Source organism: Protopterus annectens, chromosome 4.part0 (genome assembly GCF_019279795.1).
Source record: "Protopterus annectens isolate FY-2018-M chromosome 4.part0, PAN1.0, whole genome shotgun sequence".
NCBI lineage: Eukaryota > Metazoa > Chordata > Ceratodontiformes > Protopteridae > Protopterus > Protopterus annectens.
The window spans coordinates 514,148,979-514,170,332 of record NC_056733.1 but is presented as its reverse complement, the minus strand read 5'-3'; the positions used below and the strand labels follow the sequence as shown (position 1 = coordinate 514,170,332).

The following is a 21,354-nucleotide window of genomic DNA, read 5'->3' as shown; positions in this document are numbered from 1 at the left end:
GCAAGCCCATGTTTACTGTTTGAGTGGTATTTGTCTAATATTACTATTAAACCAAATGGCAGCTTGACCAAGAGCAAGGCTATTAGGAGTGGTCTGCACAGTGTCACCAAATGGATATACCATTACACTAAGAGCTTAAATTTGTCTCACAATTATCAGTCACAAAGACAGGTTTAAATATATGTAATAATAGATAACAAAAGAACAAGAAAATACTCAGTAAATCAGCACAGTAACTTCAGAGTTCAAAATCCCAGGAAATATTTAAAACATTGCAGGACAGTCTCAATTAAATACAGAAAACCTCTAAACTAATCTTTACTATATTCCTAACTATAGCTAAAAGAATTACTTTACCCTAGAAACTTAACTATTACAGCAAGTCAAGTGTGGTAAATGGATCTTCTAGCTGATATTGCTGTCAGGCAAAGACAAATACAGAATGCTCTACCTCTCTCACACAGAGTTCTTAAATTAATATCTCAGATATTGCTGCTGAGATACTTGCAGCATGACATCACTTCTCGTCATCTGACTATCCCAGGTGAAAACCCCCAGTGCCGCTGGTAGCATTTAGCATCTCTCTGTGAAAATGCATAAATAAGGACTTCTCTTAGATCCAAGGCAAATGGTGGAAGTCGTAAAATAATTTACATTCATCCACATTTAAATACAATACAAAACACTTCTAGTTCTAGACATTATGTCTCCTGTTGCACTGAAACTGAAAGATATTTTTTATAATAGTGTAATAAGAGATGTTAATCTTTCTGAAGTTTTGCAAGTTAGCCTTCTATGTGCCAGCTCCCACTATTAAAATGTATACATTTACACAGTTACAATAATTTATATACATTTCTGTTCTTTTCCAGTGGGTTACACGGTGGATGAATCTTTAAAACAAGTACTCTACAACATCTCTTCAATACACACCTTTACAAACCATCTTGTATGAAATACAGTTCCAATACATTTGTAACACTAGTGCATGAATCATGTTGATATTGACAAACCACACAACCATTTACAAAATTCCAGACAGCTGTGCTGGCTATCCCCTCTTGTTACATCCCCCCACCCCCTCAAAGACTCGAGCTAGTTTTTCAAGTGACCCTTGAGAATCACTGCTTGAGTGGGTTCAGCCCATCTGGGAATACCTTACCTCATTCCCTGTCTTGACGGCCCATCTGCGTTGGCATTACTAATCCCACTGCAGTGCTGCACTGTGATATCATATGCCTACAACCCTAAGATCTACCTTACTAACTTGGCATTTTGCTGTTTGGCTCGATGTAACCATGTTAAGGGACTGTGGTCTTAAACTACAGTGAATTTCCTTCCATACAGACAAGGCTGAATTTTGGCTAGACATTCCTTTTCTACAGCTGCATAGCATTCCTCCCTGGGTTGGAGCCTACAACTGAGATATACCACTGGGTGCTCTTCTCCCTCTGAGGAAACCTGGCTGAGTACAGCCCCCACCCCATAGTTTGAAGCATCCACCTGCAGAACAAATTCTTTGCTGTAATCTGGACTGGCTAACACTGGGGGTCCTCTCAAAGTTCCTTTAAGCTTCTGAAAAGCCTTCTCACATGCTGTGATCCACACTACCTTACCTGCCTTGTTTTTCCTTGTCAGGTCTGTGAGGGGAGTAGCTATGGTACTATAAATTGGGGACAAACTTTTGGTAGTACCCTGCTGTCAAAGAATGTCCTAACCTGCTTTTTGGTTAACAGGGGGAAAGCCATGCCTGGATAGCTTCCACTTTGGCAGCTTTCTGGCCTAATCTTACTACTCCCTACTCTATGTCCCAGGTAGAAAACCTCTGCCAAACCTCTGCCATACCCACATGACATTTACTGAGCATAATTATTAACCCTGCCCTCTGTAGTCTGCCCAGCACCTCCCTGAAATGCTGAAGGTGCTCTTGCCAGGAATGGCTGTCAATGGCAATATCAGCTAGGTAAGCAAGGGGGAAATCTCCTGCTTCTGCTAGGATATGATCTACCAGCCTCTGGAAAGTCACTGGGACATTTTTCGTTCCAAAGGGTATCTTTGTGAATTCATACAAGCTGAAAGGAGTCACAAAGGGTGATTGCTCCTAGTGATGGCAGTCAAGAGCACCTGCTAATTATGCTTGCTGAGATCAATAGTGGTAAGTCACTTAGCCCCAACCCAGCTGCTCTAGGGCTTCATCTGTCCTAAGCATGGGGTAAGCATCTGCCTCTGTGTGACTATTCAATTTCCTGTAGTCCACATAGAACCTGGTGCTGTCATCATTCTGCTGGACTCTTGGATTATCCCTAGTTCCAACATTTCCTGCATCTCCTCCCTCAGAGTCAGTTTGACCCTCTCAGGCACCCTATAAGGGGCCTGCTTAATAGGCCTTTGGAGTCCTGTATCCACATGGTGCTGCACCAGGTGGGTGCACCCTGGTTTCCCAGTGAACAGGTCCCCAAACTCCAGTAACACTACTCGGATTTCTCAAACCTGGACAAGGGATAGCTGCTGGGACATTGCTACCCCTTCCACTGAGGTGCCAGTCCAAGCCTCACTGAGGAGATCAGTCACCAGATCTCTCTCAGACTCCTCCTGCCGTCAACAGCAAATACTCAGTGCAAGGACCTCTCTACCATGGTAAGGTTTCATCATGTTAACATGTTACAGTTTGTGCCCCTGCCTCCTGCCTAGCAGTTCTACCATGTAGTTAACATATCTGACCTTCCTTACCACTTTGAAGGGTCCTTCCCAAGATGCCTGCAGCTTGTTGTGTCTGACAGGATTGAGAACTATTACCTGCTGCCCTATAGCATACTCTCTAGCTCGAGCATTCCTGTCATATCAGACCTTTTGCTGCTGTTGGGCTTCTGCCAGGTTTTCATGGGCCAAGCCCATGAGCTCCCTGAGCCTTGTCCTGAGGTTTAGGAGATATGCCAAAACAGACTCCTTGCGGGATTCACAATCGCCCTCCCACTCATCTCGAATCACATCTAGGATGTCCCCTCAACCTATGCCCATACATCAACTCAAAGGGTGAAAAACCTGTGGATTCCTGGGGCACCTCTCTGCAAGCAAACAATAGATGGGGTAAATATGTATCCCACTCCCTCTTAAACTGGTCTGCAAATGCTCGTAGCATGGTCTTAAGTGCAGAGTTTAACCTCTCAAACATACCATTAGTCTGGGGGTGGTAGGGGGTGGTCTTCAGGTGCTTCACCCCACAGTGCTTCCACAGACAAGACAGCAGGTCTGACATGAAACTGGCACCTCTGTCAGTATTTCTTTTGGGAAACCTACCCTGCTGAAAATTTCTAACAGAGCATTTGACACCTTTTCTGCCTCAAAGGAGGACAGAGACACCACTTCAGGTTATCTGGTAGCATAATCTACTACCACCAAGATATAATTTTTCCATGTAGACCTTGGGGTACTCAGAGGCCCCACAATATCCATAGCTACCTTCGGAAATGGCTCCTCAGTCACAGGCAAAGGCATCAAAGGAGCTTTCACCTCGGCTCCTGCCTTGCCTACCTTTTGGCACTGCTCACATGTCCTGCAGTTCCCTGTTACATCTCTGGAAATCCCAGGCCAATAAACATTCTGCATAATATATCTCTTAGTATGCTTTATGCCCATATGACCTGCAAAGGGAATATCATGGGTTATGGCTAGAAGTGCCAGATGGTAGGGTCTGGGCACTACCAACTGCTGTATTCTCTCATCCTCTAGCCCTCCCCTCAGGGGTCCACTCTCTATACAGTAACCCTTTGTCCCAGCATACAGATTCCCCCTTCCTTTGAGTATTAGGTACCTTCCTGGCTACCTCCCTCGGCCTTGTAATGTAGGGTCCGAGAGCTAAGCCTGTCTTAACTCTTCTCTTTATAACCCTTCCCAGCTCCTCTTCCACATAAAGTCTGGTATTCTCTGACAACGGTGCCTCACTGTCAGCCTGGGTACTACTACTCACCTCTGCCCTTGCAGTCACTCTGTCCAAGGGAGCACCAGTACCCACAAGCAGCTGTGGCTCACCTTCAGTCTTACTGCTACAGGGTAGCTCCTTCTCTGAAGTAACCATCACACTAGTCTTGGCTTCAAGTCTGTGGTCTGTCTGGGTCCCCCGCAGGCTACCAGACACACATGCTGGTCTTCAAGCCTGACTGCATGTCACTGCATGCACACAAGGTACTATCAGGACATCTGCAGGGATAGCCTCAAACACACCTACTTGTTGGCTTCCTTTTCCACCCACCCAGTCAAGGTGAACCCTAGCCAAAGGGCATTTGGAATGGGGTCCCTCCTAAAACTCTGATTGGAGTAGACTGCCCAAGCAAGCAGTGCTCCTCTTTAACCATTGAAGGCTTCAAAATGGTTAGGCCAGAGGCTCTCTCTCTTAGCAGTGGCCTGTTTCCCCATTTACTAAGCTAGGATATAACCTATTGTGGTAGTTTGGTACCCTTGTTGTCTCCAGGCAACTTACTGATGGCATTAAGTCACTCATTTTCTGGCACTCTCCCCTTTTGTTCCCCACCTTGCCTCCCTGGACATCTATATGCTACATGGCCCCATTGGTTGCATTTAAAACATTTAACCCTTGGGCCTGGACATGTACCTGGACTAGTGGCTTCCCCTGCTACTGGCAGACTCTATTGGGGTGGTCTGGAGTGACCACCATGGATTCCCTTAGGCTCATGAGCAGCACTGGGTAGCCCTTTCCTGTGCAGTGATGCCCTGCTTGCTAGGTACAGGTCTCCCTTTTCCCCAGCTCATCTGTGGTATTGCATTGCCTTATCTACCAACCAGATCCTTTTGTCCTCAGGCAAAGTGCTAAGGGCTTGTTCCCTCACCAAAATGTCTGCCAGCCCTTCAAAAGTGGTGACCCAACACCCACTCACCCATCTATGAAAATAAGTGCTGAACCCAGCAATATACTCGCACACACTTTCATCTGCCTTGCATCTATGCTCACAAAACTTTTTCTAGAGGTTTCAAGTGTTAACTCTTAAAACACTAACACAATTTTTAACAGTATTATAATTTAAGCAATCAGTATCAGACAATTTAGAAATAGTTACAGCTTGACCAAGGAGTAAGAGGGTCAGGAACCGTACCCCAGAGTCCTTGGTCAACATTATACTGTTCACATACCCTTTCAAACATAAGAATAAAACTATCAAAATTATCCCCCTCTGTAAATTGGGGTAGAAATGTACTGACCTTTATTGCTTCTGGGGTTTGGTTACTCCCTTCCCCATTACCTCCATGGCCCTAGCGAAGAGTAAGCATCTCCTTTTCATGTTGCTTCTGCCTCTCATTCTCTTCAGCTTCCAGACATCTCAGTCTCTCTGCTGCTTCTAATTCCATTTGTTTCTCCTGCCGCAGTCTCTCTGCTGATTCCAGTTCAAGTTTCTAACTCCAGATGGATTTTTAAGTCCTCTGTGGAAAGGTTGAGCTGCCCCATTTTCTGAGAGTTGTACATTCCCATGGCCAGTTTGATTGTCCTCCTGGTTGCTGGTCTGTGATGCAGCTGTGACCAAGGCTGCAATTATTTCTGCTTTAGTTAAGTTGACATGCACCAGTCCTTTGTCTTGGCACATCTTGGCCAACTGGCTCCTTGTCAGCTTGTCATACTCCTCTGCTGACATCCTTAGATGTACTCTCAAATCAGCCACATCGTAAACCAACATCTTCCTTAGTGATCACTGTTTACAGGAATTCAATATCCACACCACTGAATCCTACTATGTGGAAATCCCACCACTGCCAACCAATTAATATGTGATGTGGATATTCCACCACTGGCCCAGTAATCAAGGAGCCTCAATCCTCACCACCAGTGGGGGACATACACACTGGGAGGATGACAAGTACACACACAGTAAAGTGCAAATTTCCCTTAACAGCACACACAGACCAGTCAGTCTGGGGCTGTTTTTTCCCCTCTTTCTCCAGATCTCTAATAAGACTCCTCTCTGTCACAGCTACAGAGTTCAGCTCTCAGCTGAGTGTCCAAGCCAAGGCCTCCAGCACCCTCTCTGTCCAACCAGTGCTACATGTCTCTGTCCAAGTAGCTGACACACACACACTTTGAAGTCTGATTTATACACACACACACACCTGGGAAAGACTGGCACAGGTTTACTCGCTATGCCCATTCTGCCCAGACTATAAGGTAGCTCGGACTGCCACCAGGCCACTCCTTAGCTACTTTAAGGCCCTTAACAAAGGGTGTCCAATCTTACTGTGTAATGCCTACTGTTAATAGAAATGGTAGTTTGACCAAGGGCAAGGCTATTAGGAGTGCCCTGCACAGAGTCACCAAATAAATATGCCAGTACTCCAAGAGCTTAAATATGTCTCACAAATATCAGCCACAAAGATTACATATATTTAATAACAGATAATAAAAGAACAAGGAAATACTCAGTAAATCATCACAGTAACTTCAGAGTTTAATATCACAGGAAATATTTAAAACAACTTTGCAGGACAGTCTCAAATAAATACAGGAAACATCTAAACTAATCTTTACTATATTCCTAACTACATCTACAAGAATTACTATACCCTAGAAACTTACTATTACAGCAAGGCAAGTGTGGTGAATGGATCTTCTAGCTGATGTGTTGTTGTCAGGTCAAACAGAATGCTCTACATCTCTCACAGAGTGTTCTTAAAATAATATCTCACATACCTCTGTTGGGATACTTGCAGTATGATATCACTTCTTGTCATCTGACTATCCCAGGTGAAAACCCCCACTGCAGCTGGTAGCTTTTAGCATCTCTCTATGAAAATACATAAATAAGGACTTCTCTTAGATCTAAGGCAAATGGGGGAAGTCGTAAAATAATTTACATTCCTCCCCATTTAAAGACAATACAAAAAACTTCTAGTTCTAGACATCATGTCTCCTGTTGCACTGAAACTGAAAGATAACATCTCTTTTATTAAAGGATTACAAAATAAATTTAATTTCAACTATTTTTTCTAAAGTTTTGCAAGTTAACCTTCTATGTGCCAGTTCCCACTGTTAAAACGTATACATTTACACTGTTACAATAGTTTATATACATTTCTGTTCTTTTCCAGTAGGGTACACTGTGGATACATCTTTAAGCCAAGTACTCTACAACATGTCTCTTCCACAGGTCTCTCAAAACCATCTTGTATGACATACAGTTCTAATACATTTGCAACACAAGCATTATGAATCATGTTGACATTCACAAATCACACAAAACCACTTAAAAAATTCCAGACAGTCGTGCTGACAGTATCTCTTTCTGTTACAAACAGTCTGCCAGATAAACAGCTTTCCTCCCACCCTAAAGGATATACGTCTTTGGTAAACCATGTCTGAAGCTGGAATTGACTTCCACACTCAAAAATTGGTAAGACTCCGCTACCACTGCAGAGGAAAACGGCAAGCTCTGGAAAAATCATACAGCAAAAGGAGGACTGTCAAGATGCTGGGATCAGTGAACCTGGTATACTCATGTGAAATTTTGAGGGAGGATAAAAACTGAAGCTTGAGACAAGCCTCTGTTGGTGCAGACAGAAATCAAAGAACAAATGTAAATAATCTGTCACACTGAAATTCTTTCCTGGGTAGAAAAGCCCGATACACGGCAAAGTCTGAAATACATCCTAGGAATGTTAAGTGACCAAACCAGAAAGCGAGACAGATGCATTGTTAGTAGCAGGAAGATGTTTCAACAGAGACTCAACATTTATAAAATACATCTGTGCTGGATCAGTAAGGAGTCAGTCTTCTAAATAATAAAACATTGGCACTCTGCAGTCTCTGTTCAGCTGCTACTACAGACTTGCATTTGGTGAACACTTTGGTGATGGAGGTTGGACCAAATGGTCAAATCCTGAACTACTAACGACTGGCTCTGTCCCGGAAATGGAGACCTTCAGGACTCCTTTGCAATTTTGGTGTTGGGGGAAGCATCTTCAAAATCCAAGGAACACATCCAGTCTCCTTTTGACAAAGGACACTGCACATTGACCATTTGAAAACTTTTTTCTGGATAAAGATAATTACATAACCAAGACATAAAACGGGCCTTAGGATGGACTGGTCTTTGACACCAAAAAGAAGCTAGAACAAAACCCTAAAGATCTATGACCTGGTGGGACTTCCTGGATGGCTCTTTTCCTTAAGAGGCTTAGTATCTCCTTTATTTTATCATAAGCAAACAGCAAAGTGGAATTTTCAGTAAGGGTGATAATAGAATCAGACAAAAGATGAGCTAAAGAACAGTATATCCACCCCACAGTTATCAACACTCCCATCCCCACGTGTTCTTAATATTTATAAGTATTCAAGCAGACAAAAAAAGAAGTACAGCTGTACACTTACCATAAATGTAGATGTTAGTGTATTCACTGCTGCAGTCATCACATTTGGGTTATCCCTGCCAGGGTAGCCCTCAGCCAGCCCAAATACCAGAGACTTAGTATTTCTGCATCGGTTGGCGTCTCCTGAAGACTGACGTCAGGTCGTCAGTAGTATAAAGTAAGGCAGCCAACGCCATAATATCAGTTTTTCTTGCCCTAACTTGTCAGGAGCCCCCAAGTAGGCGGCCAGGTACTGGTGGAAGAAAACCCCACCAGTGGAAAATAAATGCCAAAATGTCCCTTGCAAATTAAGGAGCACAAGTTAGAAAGGTAAAAAAAGGAGAAAGAGAAAAAAGGGGGATGGAGGGAGGGAAACTAGGACTGCAACAGTGAATACACTCGAACATCTACATTTATGGTAAGTGTACACAACTGTACTATATTCTTCATGTTTCACTGTTGCAGTCATCACACTTGGGTTGATTCCCAAAGCTGAGGAAAAGGATGGAGGCAGTCAATGCAACTAGGGACTGGCTAGGATGCCCTGCAAGAATACAGAGGCAAACCCTGCCCTGGATTTGGAGAACAGAGGCAGGTGGTAATGCTTGGTAAAAAAGTGTGAACAGATGTCCAGGTGGCAGCCTCCAGGATGTCCCTGGTGGGGACTCCTCTGCGGAAAGCTGCAGAGGTGGAGGTTGCTCTGGTGGAGTGTTTCCTGACCCCCCCCTTGGGGAGGGGGGCTTTCTATGCTGATTGTAGCAGAATTGGATGCAGTGTGCTATCCATTTTGAAATGGTTTGTTTAGAGATGGCTTTGCCTTCTGCCCCTGCAGCAAAGCTAACCAGCAACTGATCAGACTTTCTGATGGATTTAGTCCTGTCTAGATAGAGTCTGAGCTGACTGTGCACATCTATAGAGTGGAGAATCCTTTCCCCTTTGTTCTTGGGGATTGGGAAAAAAGGTGGGCAAACGAATGGATTGGTTGAGAGCCACAGTGGATACCACTTTGGGCATGAAGGATGGGTTAGTTCTGGGAATGTCTGCATGGAAGATGATGATGAGTGCCACAGCCATGAGTACTTGCAGCTCAGAGACTCTTCTGGCTGAAGTGATGGCCAGAAGGAATGCTGTTTTCCAGGAGAGAAATTTTAGCTCTGCAGAAGAAGCTGGTTCGAAAGGGGGCAGAGTGAGCTTTTCCAAAACAAAGTTAAGGTCCCAAGCTGGTGTTGGTGCCTTTCTGGGTGGCCTCACGTTGCTAGCCCCTCGTAGGAACGGTTTCAAAGGGTGTGAGAAAAGGAGCTACTCAGTGGGAAAATGAGCAGAAATAGCAGATGCATGAATTTTTAAAGAGGTGAAAGAGAGACCACTATGTAGTAGGTCAGCTACATAATCCAGGAGGAGAAGGAGGGAGGGAGGGCTGTGCCGTATTGGCTCCCCTAGTCTGGATCCAGGTGCAGAACCTTTTCCATTTGTCAGCATAACACTTTCTGGTGCTAGGACGTCTGGCCACATGGATAACATCTAGAACCGGTTTACCGAGGTTGGCAGATTGGTTCATGGTTAGGGAATAAGCCAAGCTGCCAAACTGAGAGTCTGCAATTGAGGATGCATGAATTCCCCTTCCTGCTGAGTAAGGATGTTTGGAATCTGAGGAAGATGCCATGGGGTAGCGGGGACAGGCTGCACATCAAGGGGTACCAGTGCTGCCAGGACTAGTCTGGAGCTATATGAATGGTCCTTGGCTTTTCCTCCCTTATTTTGAGCAGTACCCTGGGGATGACAGGGTGGGGAGGAAAGGCATAGACCAATAGACTGACCCAGGGGAAGGACAGGTCAATCACTTTCCAAGCCATGCAGTGATGCTCCCTGGTGCAGAATTTACTGAGCTGATGGTTGGTGTGGGAGGCAAAGAGTTCAACCTTCAGGGTTCCCCATTTCTGAGTTATTAGGGTGAAGGTACTTCTGTTGGGCTGCCACTCGTGTGGGTTCAGAAGATTTCTGCTTAATTGGTCTGCCAGAGAGTTGAGAGAGCCTGGTAGGAATTGTGCTAACAGGTGTAGTTGCATGGCAGACGCTGTGTGCCAAAGGGTCATTGTCAGCCTACATAGAGGGTAGGAGTGAGTCCCTCTCTGCTTGCTGATGTACCACACCACAGTGGTGTTGTCTGTTTTGATCACGAGAGCCCCTGGAGGGAGAAGGGGCTTGAAAGCTATCAAGGCATCTGCACAGCCATCATCTCTTTTTGATTGATGTGTAGAGGGATTTGCTGTGGGCTCCATTGGCCCTGTATGCACCTGCTATCCAGGTGGGCACCCCAAGCATAGTCTGATGCATCTGTGGTGAGGGTCTAGGCAGAGGGGGGTGGGGAGAAAGGCATTCCCTTGTTGTGGGAGCATGCTGTTGTCCACCAAACGAAATCTTTTCTGAGGCAAGGAATTGCAGGTAGAAGAGTTTCCATGTCTTGAGAGTGTTGGCACCAAAGGCTCTTTAGGCAAGTGTAAGCAGAGGCTTGGTAGGTGAAATACTTATGAGCAGGGGCCTAGGAGATGACCCATTTACAGGCCGAGTCCATTACACATACACAGATGCCAAACCAGGGATGAACTTCCTGTTCCTCATGCACTTGAAATGGATAAGGGAGGAACTCTGCTTCACATGGATGGGGAATCTGTTCCAGAAAAGGGGTAGTCTCTGGGATAAATACCAGTCTCTCCAGCAGGTGCTACTTGTATCACAGGCAACGTTTTGTCTTTAGAACAGGTAATTCTGGTACGGTCTGTTTTGCGGACATGCCATGCAGGACATCCATTGGAGTGGGTTCTGAGAATGACTTATACCAGTCATAGATCTTCCGTCAATAGTCTGTAACAGACAGGATACAGGGACAGGACCTTGAGGCAGTCTGCATAGGACATGCTACTTATGCCCTGTATTCTTATATGTACACAGACACACACAGACCAATGGAAGAAAGTCCAAGCAACCGGGCCTTTATCCACCGGCATATGCTCGGATTTACAATGGGTAGCTGATTGGGCTGCCCAATCAGCATGCTACTTTTTGAATGTTAATGTCCAGTCACTGTATAATACTCAGGTTGCTGCAGTTAAAACAATTTGGTTGCAGCTGAAAAATGCACATGCATATACAGGCAAACATCACAGAAACATGGTCAAGAAAATGAGCATCACCAGGTGAACAGTGAATTTGTAAAAATACCTCCCCTTTTTAATGTTGTAGGTTTGTCTGGAAATGAAACTGGCCATCAACAAAGTCTAACCATTAAAACAAAAACTACTGTGGCAACAAAGAACCATAGCACAGTGGTTAGGACAAGGAGTCAAACATACAGCAGACCTCGGTTTGAACCTAACAGCCTTCACTGAGTGAATATATAATGATTGTCATTGCAAAGGTCAATAAAAAAATAAATAAAAAAAAAAAAACACACACAACAACAAGGAGCCGTTCCCATAGCTCTCAACCAATTGGGGACAAATCTCAACAGAATCAGGCACAAATCCAGAAATAATCAGGGACACTTAAAATATTAGTACTATAAACTTAACAGATTAAGAAAATGTAAATTAATATACATTTCCTGAAATAAAAGTCAATAAATAATGACTACAATTTGAGCTATAAAGTTTAATTCACCACTTTCACTCCAAAAGACCAGTGTTAAGAAGGACAGAGCTAAAATTTTGAGTCAAAACCAGGATCAGCTGAGAGGTATGGCTGTTCCCAGTAGGTCCAACCTAGTCAAACAAATGTGAAACATTTAATGAAAACCTTGGCACAGGAGAAAAACACACTACCCCAAGTGCACTGCATGGGTAAGGGAAAGAAACACTGAACTTGTGCTGTAACACCTTCTCCAATACAATATATTCAAATAAAATACATTTGAGAGCAGAAATAAAGATCAAGTTACTCTAACAATTTCATGAACACTTTACACAAAATCCTACAACTCTGAAGAGCAATAAATACCTTTCTTTGTGGTGGTGAAGTATTTAGAGTCCGTCATCTTGGTCTCTCTCTGTCTCTGAAAAGAGAAACAAAAATTTGGTTACTCAATGTGGATTTCCGCACAGGCAGCACTTAATGCAGGAAATACAGCAGAAAAAAAACAGAAGATAAAAACAGTCTGAGAGCCAAGATTATATGGATGGGGGGATGCATATTCTACAAAACAGGAATGATTAGAGTTTCTGTTTTAGTACTGAAAAAGACACTGCAGCATCATGAAGCTACAACAAAAGAGTAAGTACAAGACCAGGCTCAATAACAAACCATTACAGAAGAGAAATGGAAGTGCAACGCACACTGCTCACTCAGTAATACACAACTTGGGCAGACCAGAAGGCCAGAAAAAAAAAAAAAAAACAGGATCTTCTCATGTCAACCCTCCCACGTGTTTCTGTCCTTAGTACACTTTGAAATTAATAAACAAAGAAAGACAAATCTGATTCTAAATTAAAAATCCTTTAGAGCTTTTGAAAAGTCATAATGCTCAATTACATAAGTCGACAAGAGGCATCTTGAACACATGAAGGTATACATATAGAAATAACCCTATGCTTACAGTATTTAGTGTAAACTATCATTTTAATGAACTACTTATGTAATTAGACAGATATACCAGTATCTACGTATAGAATCAAAACTAGGAAGCCTTGCTCATCACATTTGACTTACGTTTATTATGGCTGTTTATTTAATAGTGTATTTGGGATTGATAGTAGATAAAATTTGTCTAACTTTACAAGATAACCACTACAATCCTATACATGTGCTTTCACTACATTCCAAAATTATTGACAGATGACAGGAGTATGAGTGGAAAGGCATACAATGCAGGCAACCCAAGTCTGTAAAGGAAACAGGAAGGCTGGATGGGAAAAACAGACCATGGTTGCCGTAAAAGTTTGTTTTATACTTCTAATGTTTTTGCTCATCTCCCACCTCTGCCACAGATCCTTACTCTTTTCACTAACAAAAGTTCTCACAAAGTTAGGAAAGCAGGTGGAGACAGAATTATTATTAATTATTTCTGCAATTATGTCTTCCAGGTTGCATTTCACCGCAAAGGATTTTCTCCAACTAAGAGCAAACAATGATACCTTATATGTGACAAACGCAGCATGCTCCAGGGTGCATGATTGCTCCAACAACCCCCCCCCACCCCCACACACAGTTAGAACTAAGTAGTATGTATGTATAGCCTCCAGTCTCCATATTCCACTGGACGGGGCCACCCTACATCAAAAATTCATACCCTCCCACAAAAAAGAAATGCTGACATTAGCTTTCATTCAGGCTCTCCAGCACCCGAATCACTACTTGGTCTCAGGTTGTTGGTAGCAGGGTCAGACTACTAGCTGCTGTGTTGTTTCAATGGTACTGTTGTGCTTTTCTAACAGAATTTTTCACTGTAGTCTCGCGCATGTTCAGTAAGCCTCCTGACCTAGGGCAGAGCTTACATAAACATTTAAAATGGCTTCCCCAAAGAACTTGCTATCAAAACTAGATAGACAAGCTACAATTACAGCACACATGCAAGTCTATCCCAGTGGTGCACAATCTTTTTGTGGGATGGGCCACTACACAAATTCTTAATCCATCTGCGGGCCACTTCAAAACATATTAAGTCGTTACAACAATAGGAACAGGTGACTGGCATTTTTACTTAAGACAGCAGTCACGAAATTGCATGTTTTCGACATCAACTTTGCATTTAACTTTATTCTGGCTTGCAGCCATGACTTATTACAAACTCTTGCAAAAAGTTACTACTGTTTACAGACTACAAGTTATAAACAACAAAGAACAATTACTTCTTACAGCTAAACTTAAGAGGTGTGTGCAACTGCAGTCAATTAGGTAAGTAAGTACGTGCTGGAAAGTTTGCATGTCTAGAGAAAGGCATAGCATTTTTTCACTTTGCTTAAAAATTTTTGGTTACTCTCTGGGGGCCAGGTGTTGCGTCGAGGGCTGGATTTGGTCCTAGACTCTCTGGGGGCCAGATGGTGTTGCGTTGAGGGCTGGATTTGGTCCTGGGGTCGGACGTTGCTCTATCCAGTCATCTGTGTCACCAGTCAGCAACAGGAGCTCAAAAAGGAACAGCCTTAAGGAAGACGACTGTACTTCCCAATAACAGTCTATTTCAAATGGACAAAGAGGGTGAAGCTGATCTCATAACATCTAATGCTGTGAAACACTATCCTTATCACAAGCTCACTTAATATCTCCACTACATACAGCCCAGGAAAAACATACAGATGGTATGTAATAAATGTATTCAAACTCTGCCACATCAAACTGTCAAGTTACAGAAGAACACTACACTGCATCAAATGTGCAACGCTTTATTACTTCATTAGTTATTCTTCCCCATTGTATACTGTGCTTTACAAATTCCAAAATATCACTAACAATTTTTATAGTGTATATCAACAGGAGGACTGAAGGAAAAAAAAAGGAAAACAAATGTTTAGATTTCTACGTAACTACAGTTAGTGACCCAGGTACTGAAGCAGCAAGCTGAGGGGGAAGAACAAGTAGACAAAGCTTACCCACCCCTCTATTACAGGGATAAACTGAGGTGGGGCATATGTACAGTGACGAATATTCCACCTACAATTTTCAGCGAAGACCAGAGATGGGATGGTGGCATTTGCTTACAATAAGTGGGGGAACCACGGAAAAAACATTACGATAGCAAAGCATCCATTACACCTACTGTCTGGCCACCCACTGGAAGCATACAGGCACGTACATTAACAGTACAGCTTAAAGTTAAAATCTCTCTGATGGCTGCTTGGATGGCAAGTTATGCTACAATCATGTTCTGACCACATACAAGGGAAACAAGATCAATGGCAGGCAGGTGCAGGGAAAAGAAAGTATATTTTAAAAAAAAAAAAAAAAAAAAAAAACTTTGCCTTTCTATCTCGTATGTTATGCCAGAATTACTGTCAAACAAGTACATGATATTATTGCTAGTGTGAAAAACACAGTGAATGATTGTGTATTTAATGAATGTATCAATATTGAATTGGCTGAGTATTTAATTGTTGAATCACCCTGCATTCCTAGTTTTCATGGCCTTCCAAAGATGCGCAAGGACCCTGTAACTCCCCCTTTCAGACCGAAGTAGCAGGTGCTGGGTGGGCTACAGAATCTTGCTCAATTTTTGTGGAGAAGCAGCTGAGACCCGTTTTGGTAAAGTCTAATGTAGTCCTGCGAGATTCTAAACATTTTCTACAGAAACTGTATTCATATGTAGAGCAGAATGCAACATTTTGTGATTTTATGGTGGTGATCACAGATATTCAATCCTTGTTTACCGTCATACCTAATGAGTTAGGTATTGAAAATGTGAGTAAATACTTATCTCTGCATAGTGGCTATGATGGCAATAAAATAGATTTGATTTGTTTACTTATGGAGACCATCCTCGAAAATAAGGTGTTTATTTTCGATGGAAGTTATTGTATCCAAACCTCGGGAGTAGCTATGGGCACGTCATGTGCCAATAGCTACGCCAACATGGTTTTGGCATATTGGGAGGACATGTTTGTCCTCCAAGGGCATGAATTTCTTAGCTTGATCAGCTTTTACAATCATTTTGTAGATGATGTTTATATGTTATGGAGTGGAAATGAAATAGATCTTGTTAGATTCATAGAATACTTACATGGGACTACAAATTTTCTGAAGTTTACTTTTAAGTATTCTAGCTCTACTGTGGACTTCTTGGATGTCACGGTAGACCGAGATATTGATGGAATTTTTAGCACATGTTTATTTAGGAAAGAATGCTATAGGAATTCATTTCTCCATCGAACTAGCATGCACCCACCTCACATTTTTCATAATATAGTGAAAGGGCAAGGGATGAGAATATCCCACCTAAATTATGATGACCAAAGATTTGAAGAAGAGATTTTAAGAAACATTGGCCTATACTTCTTACTGATAAGATTAAAGGAATAGTTGGGGAAAGACCTAAGTTTAGGTATAAAAATAAGAGGAATTTGAAACAGATGTTATGTTAACCAGATAAGAAGAGACATATACATAGGGGTCCCAATGTCTGGGGTACTGCCCCCTGTGGTAATTGTAACTTTTGTGACTACACAGAGACTGATAATAGTTTTGTCAGCCCCAATGATGGACGTAGGTTCTGTTTTCGAGTATGTGCTGACTGCAACACCAAGGACAGGATTTATTTGGCACACTGCATTGTATGTTCCTCGTTTTATGTAGGGAAGTGTAATCGTAGGTTTAAGGATAGAATAAGGGAGCATACCTACTCTATTAGAACCAAGTATGAGAATAACGCATTGGCCAAGCACGTCATGTCAGATGGTGAACATCATACATTTAAGTTTCAAGTTATAAATAAGGTACATGAATTATGTACTTACCATAACGTTCCATGCGAGTTATTCATCTCGCCTTTATTCTCACTGATGGGTTCAGAGCCGATCCTCTGCTCCAACACGGCCGATAGCAAGCTCAAGGTTTGCCAGTAGCTCAAGACCAAGCCCCTTATCCCACAATGCACTGCTGGAATTACCTCAGATCTTGTTTGCTGCGAATAACAGTATATACATATATACAACATATACATACCCCTCATATATACATATATATCAAAGAAGAACACTTCCCAAAAGGGAAGAAGAAATATTGAATAACCAGGATGGTACTAGCCTCTAAGTCAAAAGTCAGCCTGGAGGGGCAAGGAGGGAGGGACGTGAGAATAAAGGCGAGATAAACAACTCACATGGAATGTTATGTTAAGTACATAACTTCTATATGTGAAGTTGTTAAATCTCGCCATTTATTCTCACTGATGGGTAGCGTCCCTAGCACCCTCAACCTTGAGTGACTCATGGGAATATGTTCTTCAGTACCGTAGAACCAAAGGAAGACATGTCCCTTGATGCCCTATCTACTTTGTAATGTGTGATAAAGGTACGAGGCTTAGACCAAGTGGCTGCAGCGCAAATATGAGGTAGAGACAGCTCTGGTAGAGTGAGCTTTCGGTTTATGCGTTAAAGGCATGCTGGCATTCTTATGAACTTTTAGTTATGTACTTACCATAACTTCAGATGTATGGGATCCATCTCGCCTACATTCTGTACTGATGGGTTCGGAGCCGATCCTCGGCTCCGACTCGGCACGCTATACTATAGAACGAAGTCTCTTATTGGCTGAGCTATCCCACATCCCAGGATGCACCACCACTGCTTCCCCAGATCTTGTTTGTCCGCACACATGCACACACACATAGACTGTTGATATAATATTGCCAGGTGTTTCAAGAGAGGAAACAATTGAACTCGGACCGTCCAGTCTCTTCTGATCTCCAAGGCAGGGGGAAGGAGGGTGGGTTATTAGGAATGTAGGCGAGATGGATCCCATACATCTGAAGTTATGGCAAGTACATAACTAAAAGATGTAATGTGATCCTATCTCGCCTACATTCTGTACTGATGGGGCAGCGTCCCTAGCACCTGATTCCTGGGTGGCTCACTGGAAAACACTCCTGAGACTGTGGAACCGAAGGAAGCTCGCCCCCGAGATGCCACATCCAATTTGTAATGAGAAATAAAGGTGTGAGGAGAAGACCATGTAGCCGCCGCACAAATGTCACTAATAGCAAGCTTGGAATGAAAGGCTGCCGAAGTAGCCATAGCCCTGGTAGAATGAGCTTTCACTGTAGCTATAAGCTCTTTGTTAGAAATGAAGTAAGTATGACTGATACAGTCTTTGATCCACTTGGAAATATTGACTTTCGTGATGGCTTTGCCCAATTTATTATCCGAAAAGGACACAAACAATTGATCTGCTTTTCGTGTTTGGTGTGTCCTATCCAAATAGAAGTGTAATTGTCTGTGGACATCTAAGGTGTGAAAGATATACTCCGCTCTGTTTGAATACTTCGGGAAGAAAACTGGAAGTTCCAGTGATTGCTGCAGACAAAAAGTAGAACAAACCTTAGGAACAAAGGATGGGTTCGGTCTGAGGGATACTCTATCCTTGTGAAAAAACAGATATGGTGGTTTGATACATAGGGCTTGAAGTTCTGAAACTCGCCTGGCTGATGTAATTGCAACTAATAAAGCAGTCTTCCAAGAAAGAAATTTTAAGTCACAAGTTGCTGCCGGTTCAAAGGGGGAACAGGTTAAAGCACCTAACACCACATTAAGGTCCCACAGTGGAGCGGGATGAGATATCGGGGGCCGTAGCAGCCCAGCACCTTTCATGAAGGCTTTACACAACTTGTTGCTCATCAAAGGTGGTTCTATGCTCTCATGAAAATTGGAAATAGCCGCCAACTGAACTTTGACGGTAGAGACCGAACAACCTTGGTTGAACAGAGAAGCTAAAAACTTCAGAACCTCTGACACCGGGGCTGTCATGGGGTCTAAGCCCCGGAGTTGGGCCCAAATAGCAAATCTACTAAGAAAATGTATAACAGAAAATGTATAACAGCAAATGGAAGAGAAGTCTTGTGGGCAGAGGATAAGATATGCATGTCTTCCAGGTCCAAAGCATGGTTCCTGACTATGGTCGGAGGAGGAGGAGCCAAGCTGTTAACTTCAACGAGTGGAGGGACTGATGTAGCTGTCCCGACTGATGGGTCAAGAGATCCGGAACTTGGTCCAGGAACCATGGACCGTCCAGCGCATATTTGCGAAGAAAGGGAAACCAGACTTGACTAGGCCAGTATGGGGCAACTAGGATCATTTTGCTCTCCAAGCGAATCACCTTCTGGATCATCTTGGGAAGAAGGGGAACCGGAGGAAAGGCGTATAGCAGACCGGTGGGCCAAGCTTGGACTAGGGCGTCCTTGGGTATCTCTCCCGGAACTAGGATGAGAGAGAAGAACTGTTGGCATTTCGTGTTGAGGGGGGGTTGCGAAAAGGTCACAGCAAGGAGTTCCCCATCTCCTGAAAATCTAAGTTGCTACTCTGTCGTTCAGAGACCACTCGTGAGGGGAGAGAATAGTTCTGCTCAGCTTGTCGGCTATCACATTTGATTTCCCTGGAATGTGTGTTGCTACCAGAAAACGTTTGGTTGCAATCGCCCAGTCCCATACCTTCATGGCCTCTCTGCAAAGAGGGTAGGATCTGGTCCCTCCTTGCTTGTTCAGGTACCAGACTACCGACATGTTGTCGGACTGGATGGCAATCGTGTCCTGGGGGAGGTAACTGTGTAGTGCTTGCAGCGATAGAAGCACCGCCCTCATTTCCAGTATGTTGATGTGGAGGAGGCTCTCGGAGTGCCACTGGCCTTGGACTGACCTGCCCAGGTAATGTCCCCCCCACCCTGTCTGGGAGGCGTCCGTAGTCAGTGTGGCCACTGGGGGTGGTGGAACGAAGGGTCACCCCTGATCCAGGTTGGAGGAAAGAAGCCACCAACGAAGGTCCTGTTTGCACGTCTCTGTGATCAGAATGTGGTGACTGAGTGGGAGATCCTGATAAGACCACTGGACTGACAGGAGCCACTGGAGAATCCTCATATGTAACCTTGCTAAGGGGACTAGGAGAACTGTGGCCGACATGGACCCTAACAGTTGTAGGACCATCCTCGCTGGGGCTCGACGTCTGAGGAGCAAAGCTTGAACTTGCGACTGTAGTGTTTCTATCCTCTCTGCAGGAAGATAGACTTGCATTTGGTTTGAGTCTATCTCTGCTCCAATAAACCGAATGCGCTGAGATGGCAGCAACACGGACTTTGTCCAATTGAAGGTGATTCCTAGGGAGTTGCCTAGAGATATAGTGGCTGCTAGGTTCTGCAAGAGTAGACGCCTGGAGGTGGCAGTTAGGAGCCAGTCGTCTAGGTATGGAAACACCTGGAATCCTAGACTTCTCAGGTGAGCAGTCACCACCGCCAAACATTTGGTGAACACCCTGGGGGCTGTGGTGAGACCAAAGGGCAGTGCACGGAACTGGAAATGACCATCTCCCAGGCTGAAGCGCAAGTGTCTCCTGGACTCCTGATCTATCAGGATGTGATAATAGGCGTCCTTGAGATCTATGGAACACATCCAAACACCTTTCTACAGCAGCGGGAGAATGGATTGTAAGGTGACCATTCGGAACTTGGACTTTTTCACTGAACGATTTAGTTTGCTGAGATCCAAAATGGGCCTCAAGTCCCCGGTCTTTTTTGGCACCAAAAAGAATCTTGAGTAAGTCCCTAATCTGGTCTGGCCTGCGGGGACAGGTTGGATGGCTCCTTTTTGAAGCAGCTTTGATATTTCGTTGGCTGCAAGATCCCGTTGACTGGGTGGCGGGTCCGGGATTTTTTGGGATGGAGGTGGGGGTTGAGAAAAGGGGATGGTGTAACCTCCGGCAATGATTGGGAGCACCCATCGGTCCCGAGTGATACTCTCCCAGGCCTTTAGGTGCTTCGAAAAATGACCCCCGACTGGCTCCGGAGCTGCACAGTCGGGCACTCCTTCAGGGATGCTGGAAGGTTGAGGAGCCATGAAAGGACTCGCGGTCTCCAGTGTTGCGGGGGCCTCCGCCACCTCTGGGACGGCATCTTCGTGAAAAACTTCCCCCTCCTCTGCTTCTAGAAGGGGGATCGCTCTGCTGCGAAGAGTAAGGCTTTTGAGATTTACGGAACCACATTTTCCCCCCTCTTCTAGCCTTGGGACAAGGCCTGAAGGGAGTGGAAAACCGTGCCCCTACGGCAGTTAAAGTCTTACCCTCTTGTTCACAGCGAGTCAAGGTGTCCTTTACCTTGGGTCCAAACAGAGAGGACCCATCAAAGGGAGCGTCGGCAAAGGAAGACTTAAAGGCCTCCGCAAAATGACACAGGCGGAGCCAGGCTCGTCTCCGTAGAGAAACGCCTGTTCCTGCCGCTCTGCTCGCCCCCTTGGCTGCATATGAAATGAGCCTCATGGACGAGTTCGATAAAGATGATAGGGTAGCCAGCTGAGAGTTAACCGTCTGGGCCACCTGCTCAGGTAAGTTACCA

The 21,354-nt window shown here is 44.1% G+C and overlaps 1 protein-coding gene across 6 annotated transcripts in view; it reads right to left on the bottom strand.

Annotated features, from left to right (window-relative positions):
• Positions 1-21,354, bottom strand: part of AP1B1 (adaptor related protein complex 1 subunit beta 1) — a 1,110,789-nt gene that overhangs the window by 1,027,795 nt on the left and 61,640 nt on the right. For 5 of the 6 annotated variants that reach the window (XM_044068431.1, XM_044068429.1, XM_044068433.1 and 2 more), the window contains one exon: positions 12,340-12,394. In XM_044068431.1, coding sequence (XP_043924366.1) covers positions 12,340-12,376 — 37 coding nt within the window. In that variant the 5' untranslated portion in view covers positions 12,377-12,394. Of the gene's footprint in view, positions 1-6,691; positions 6,780-12,339; positions 12,395-21,354 lie in introns of those variants that run through there. The other variant, XM_044068434.1, reaches the window with a different exon arrangement.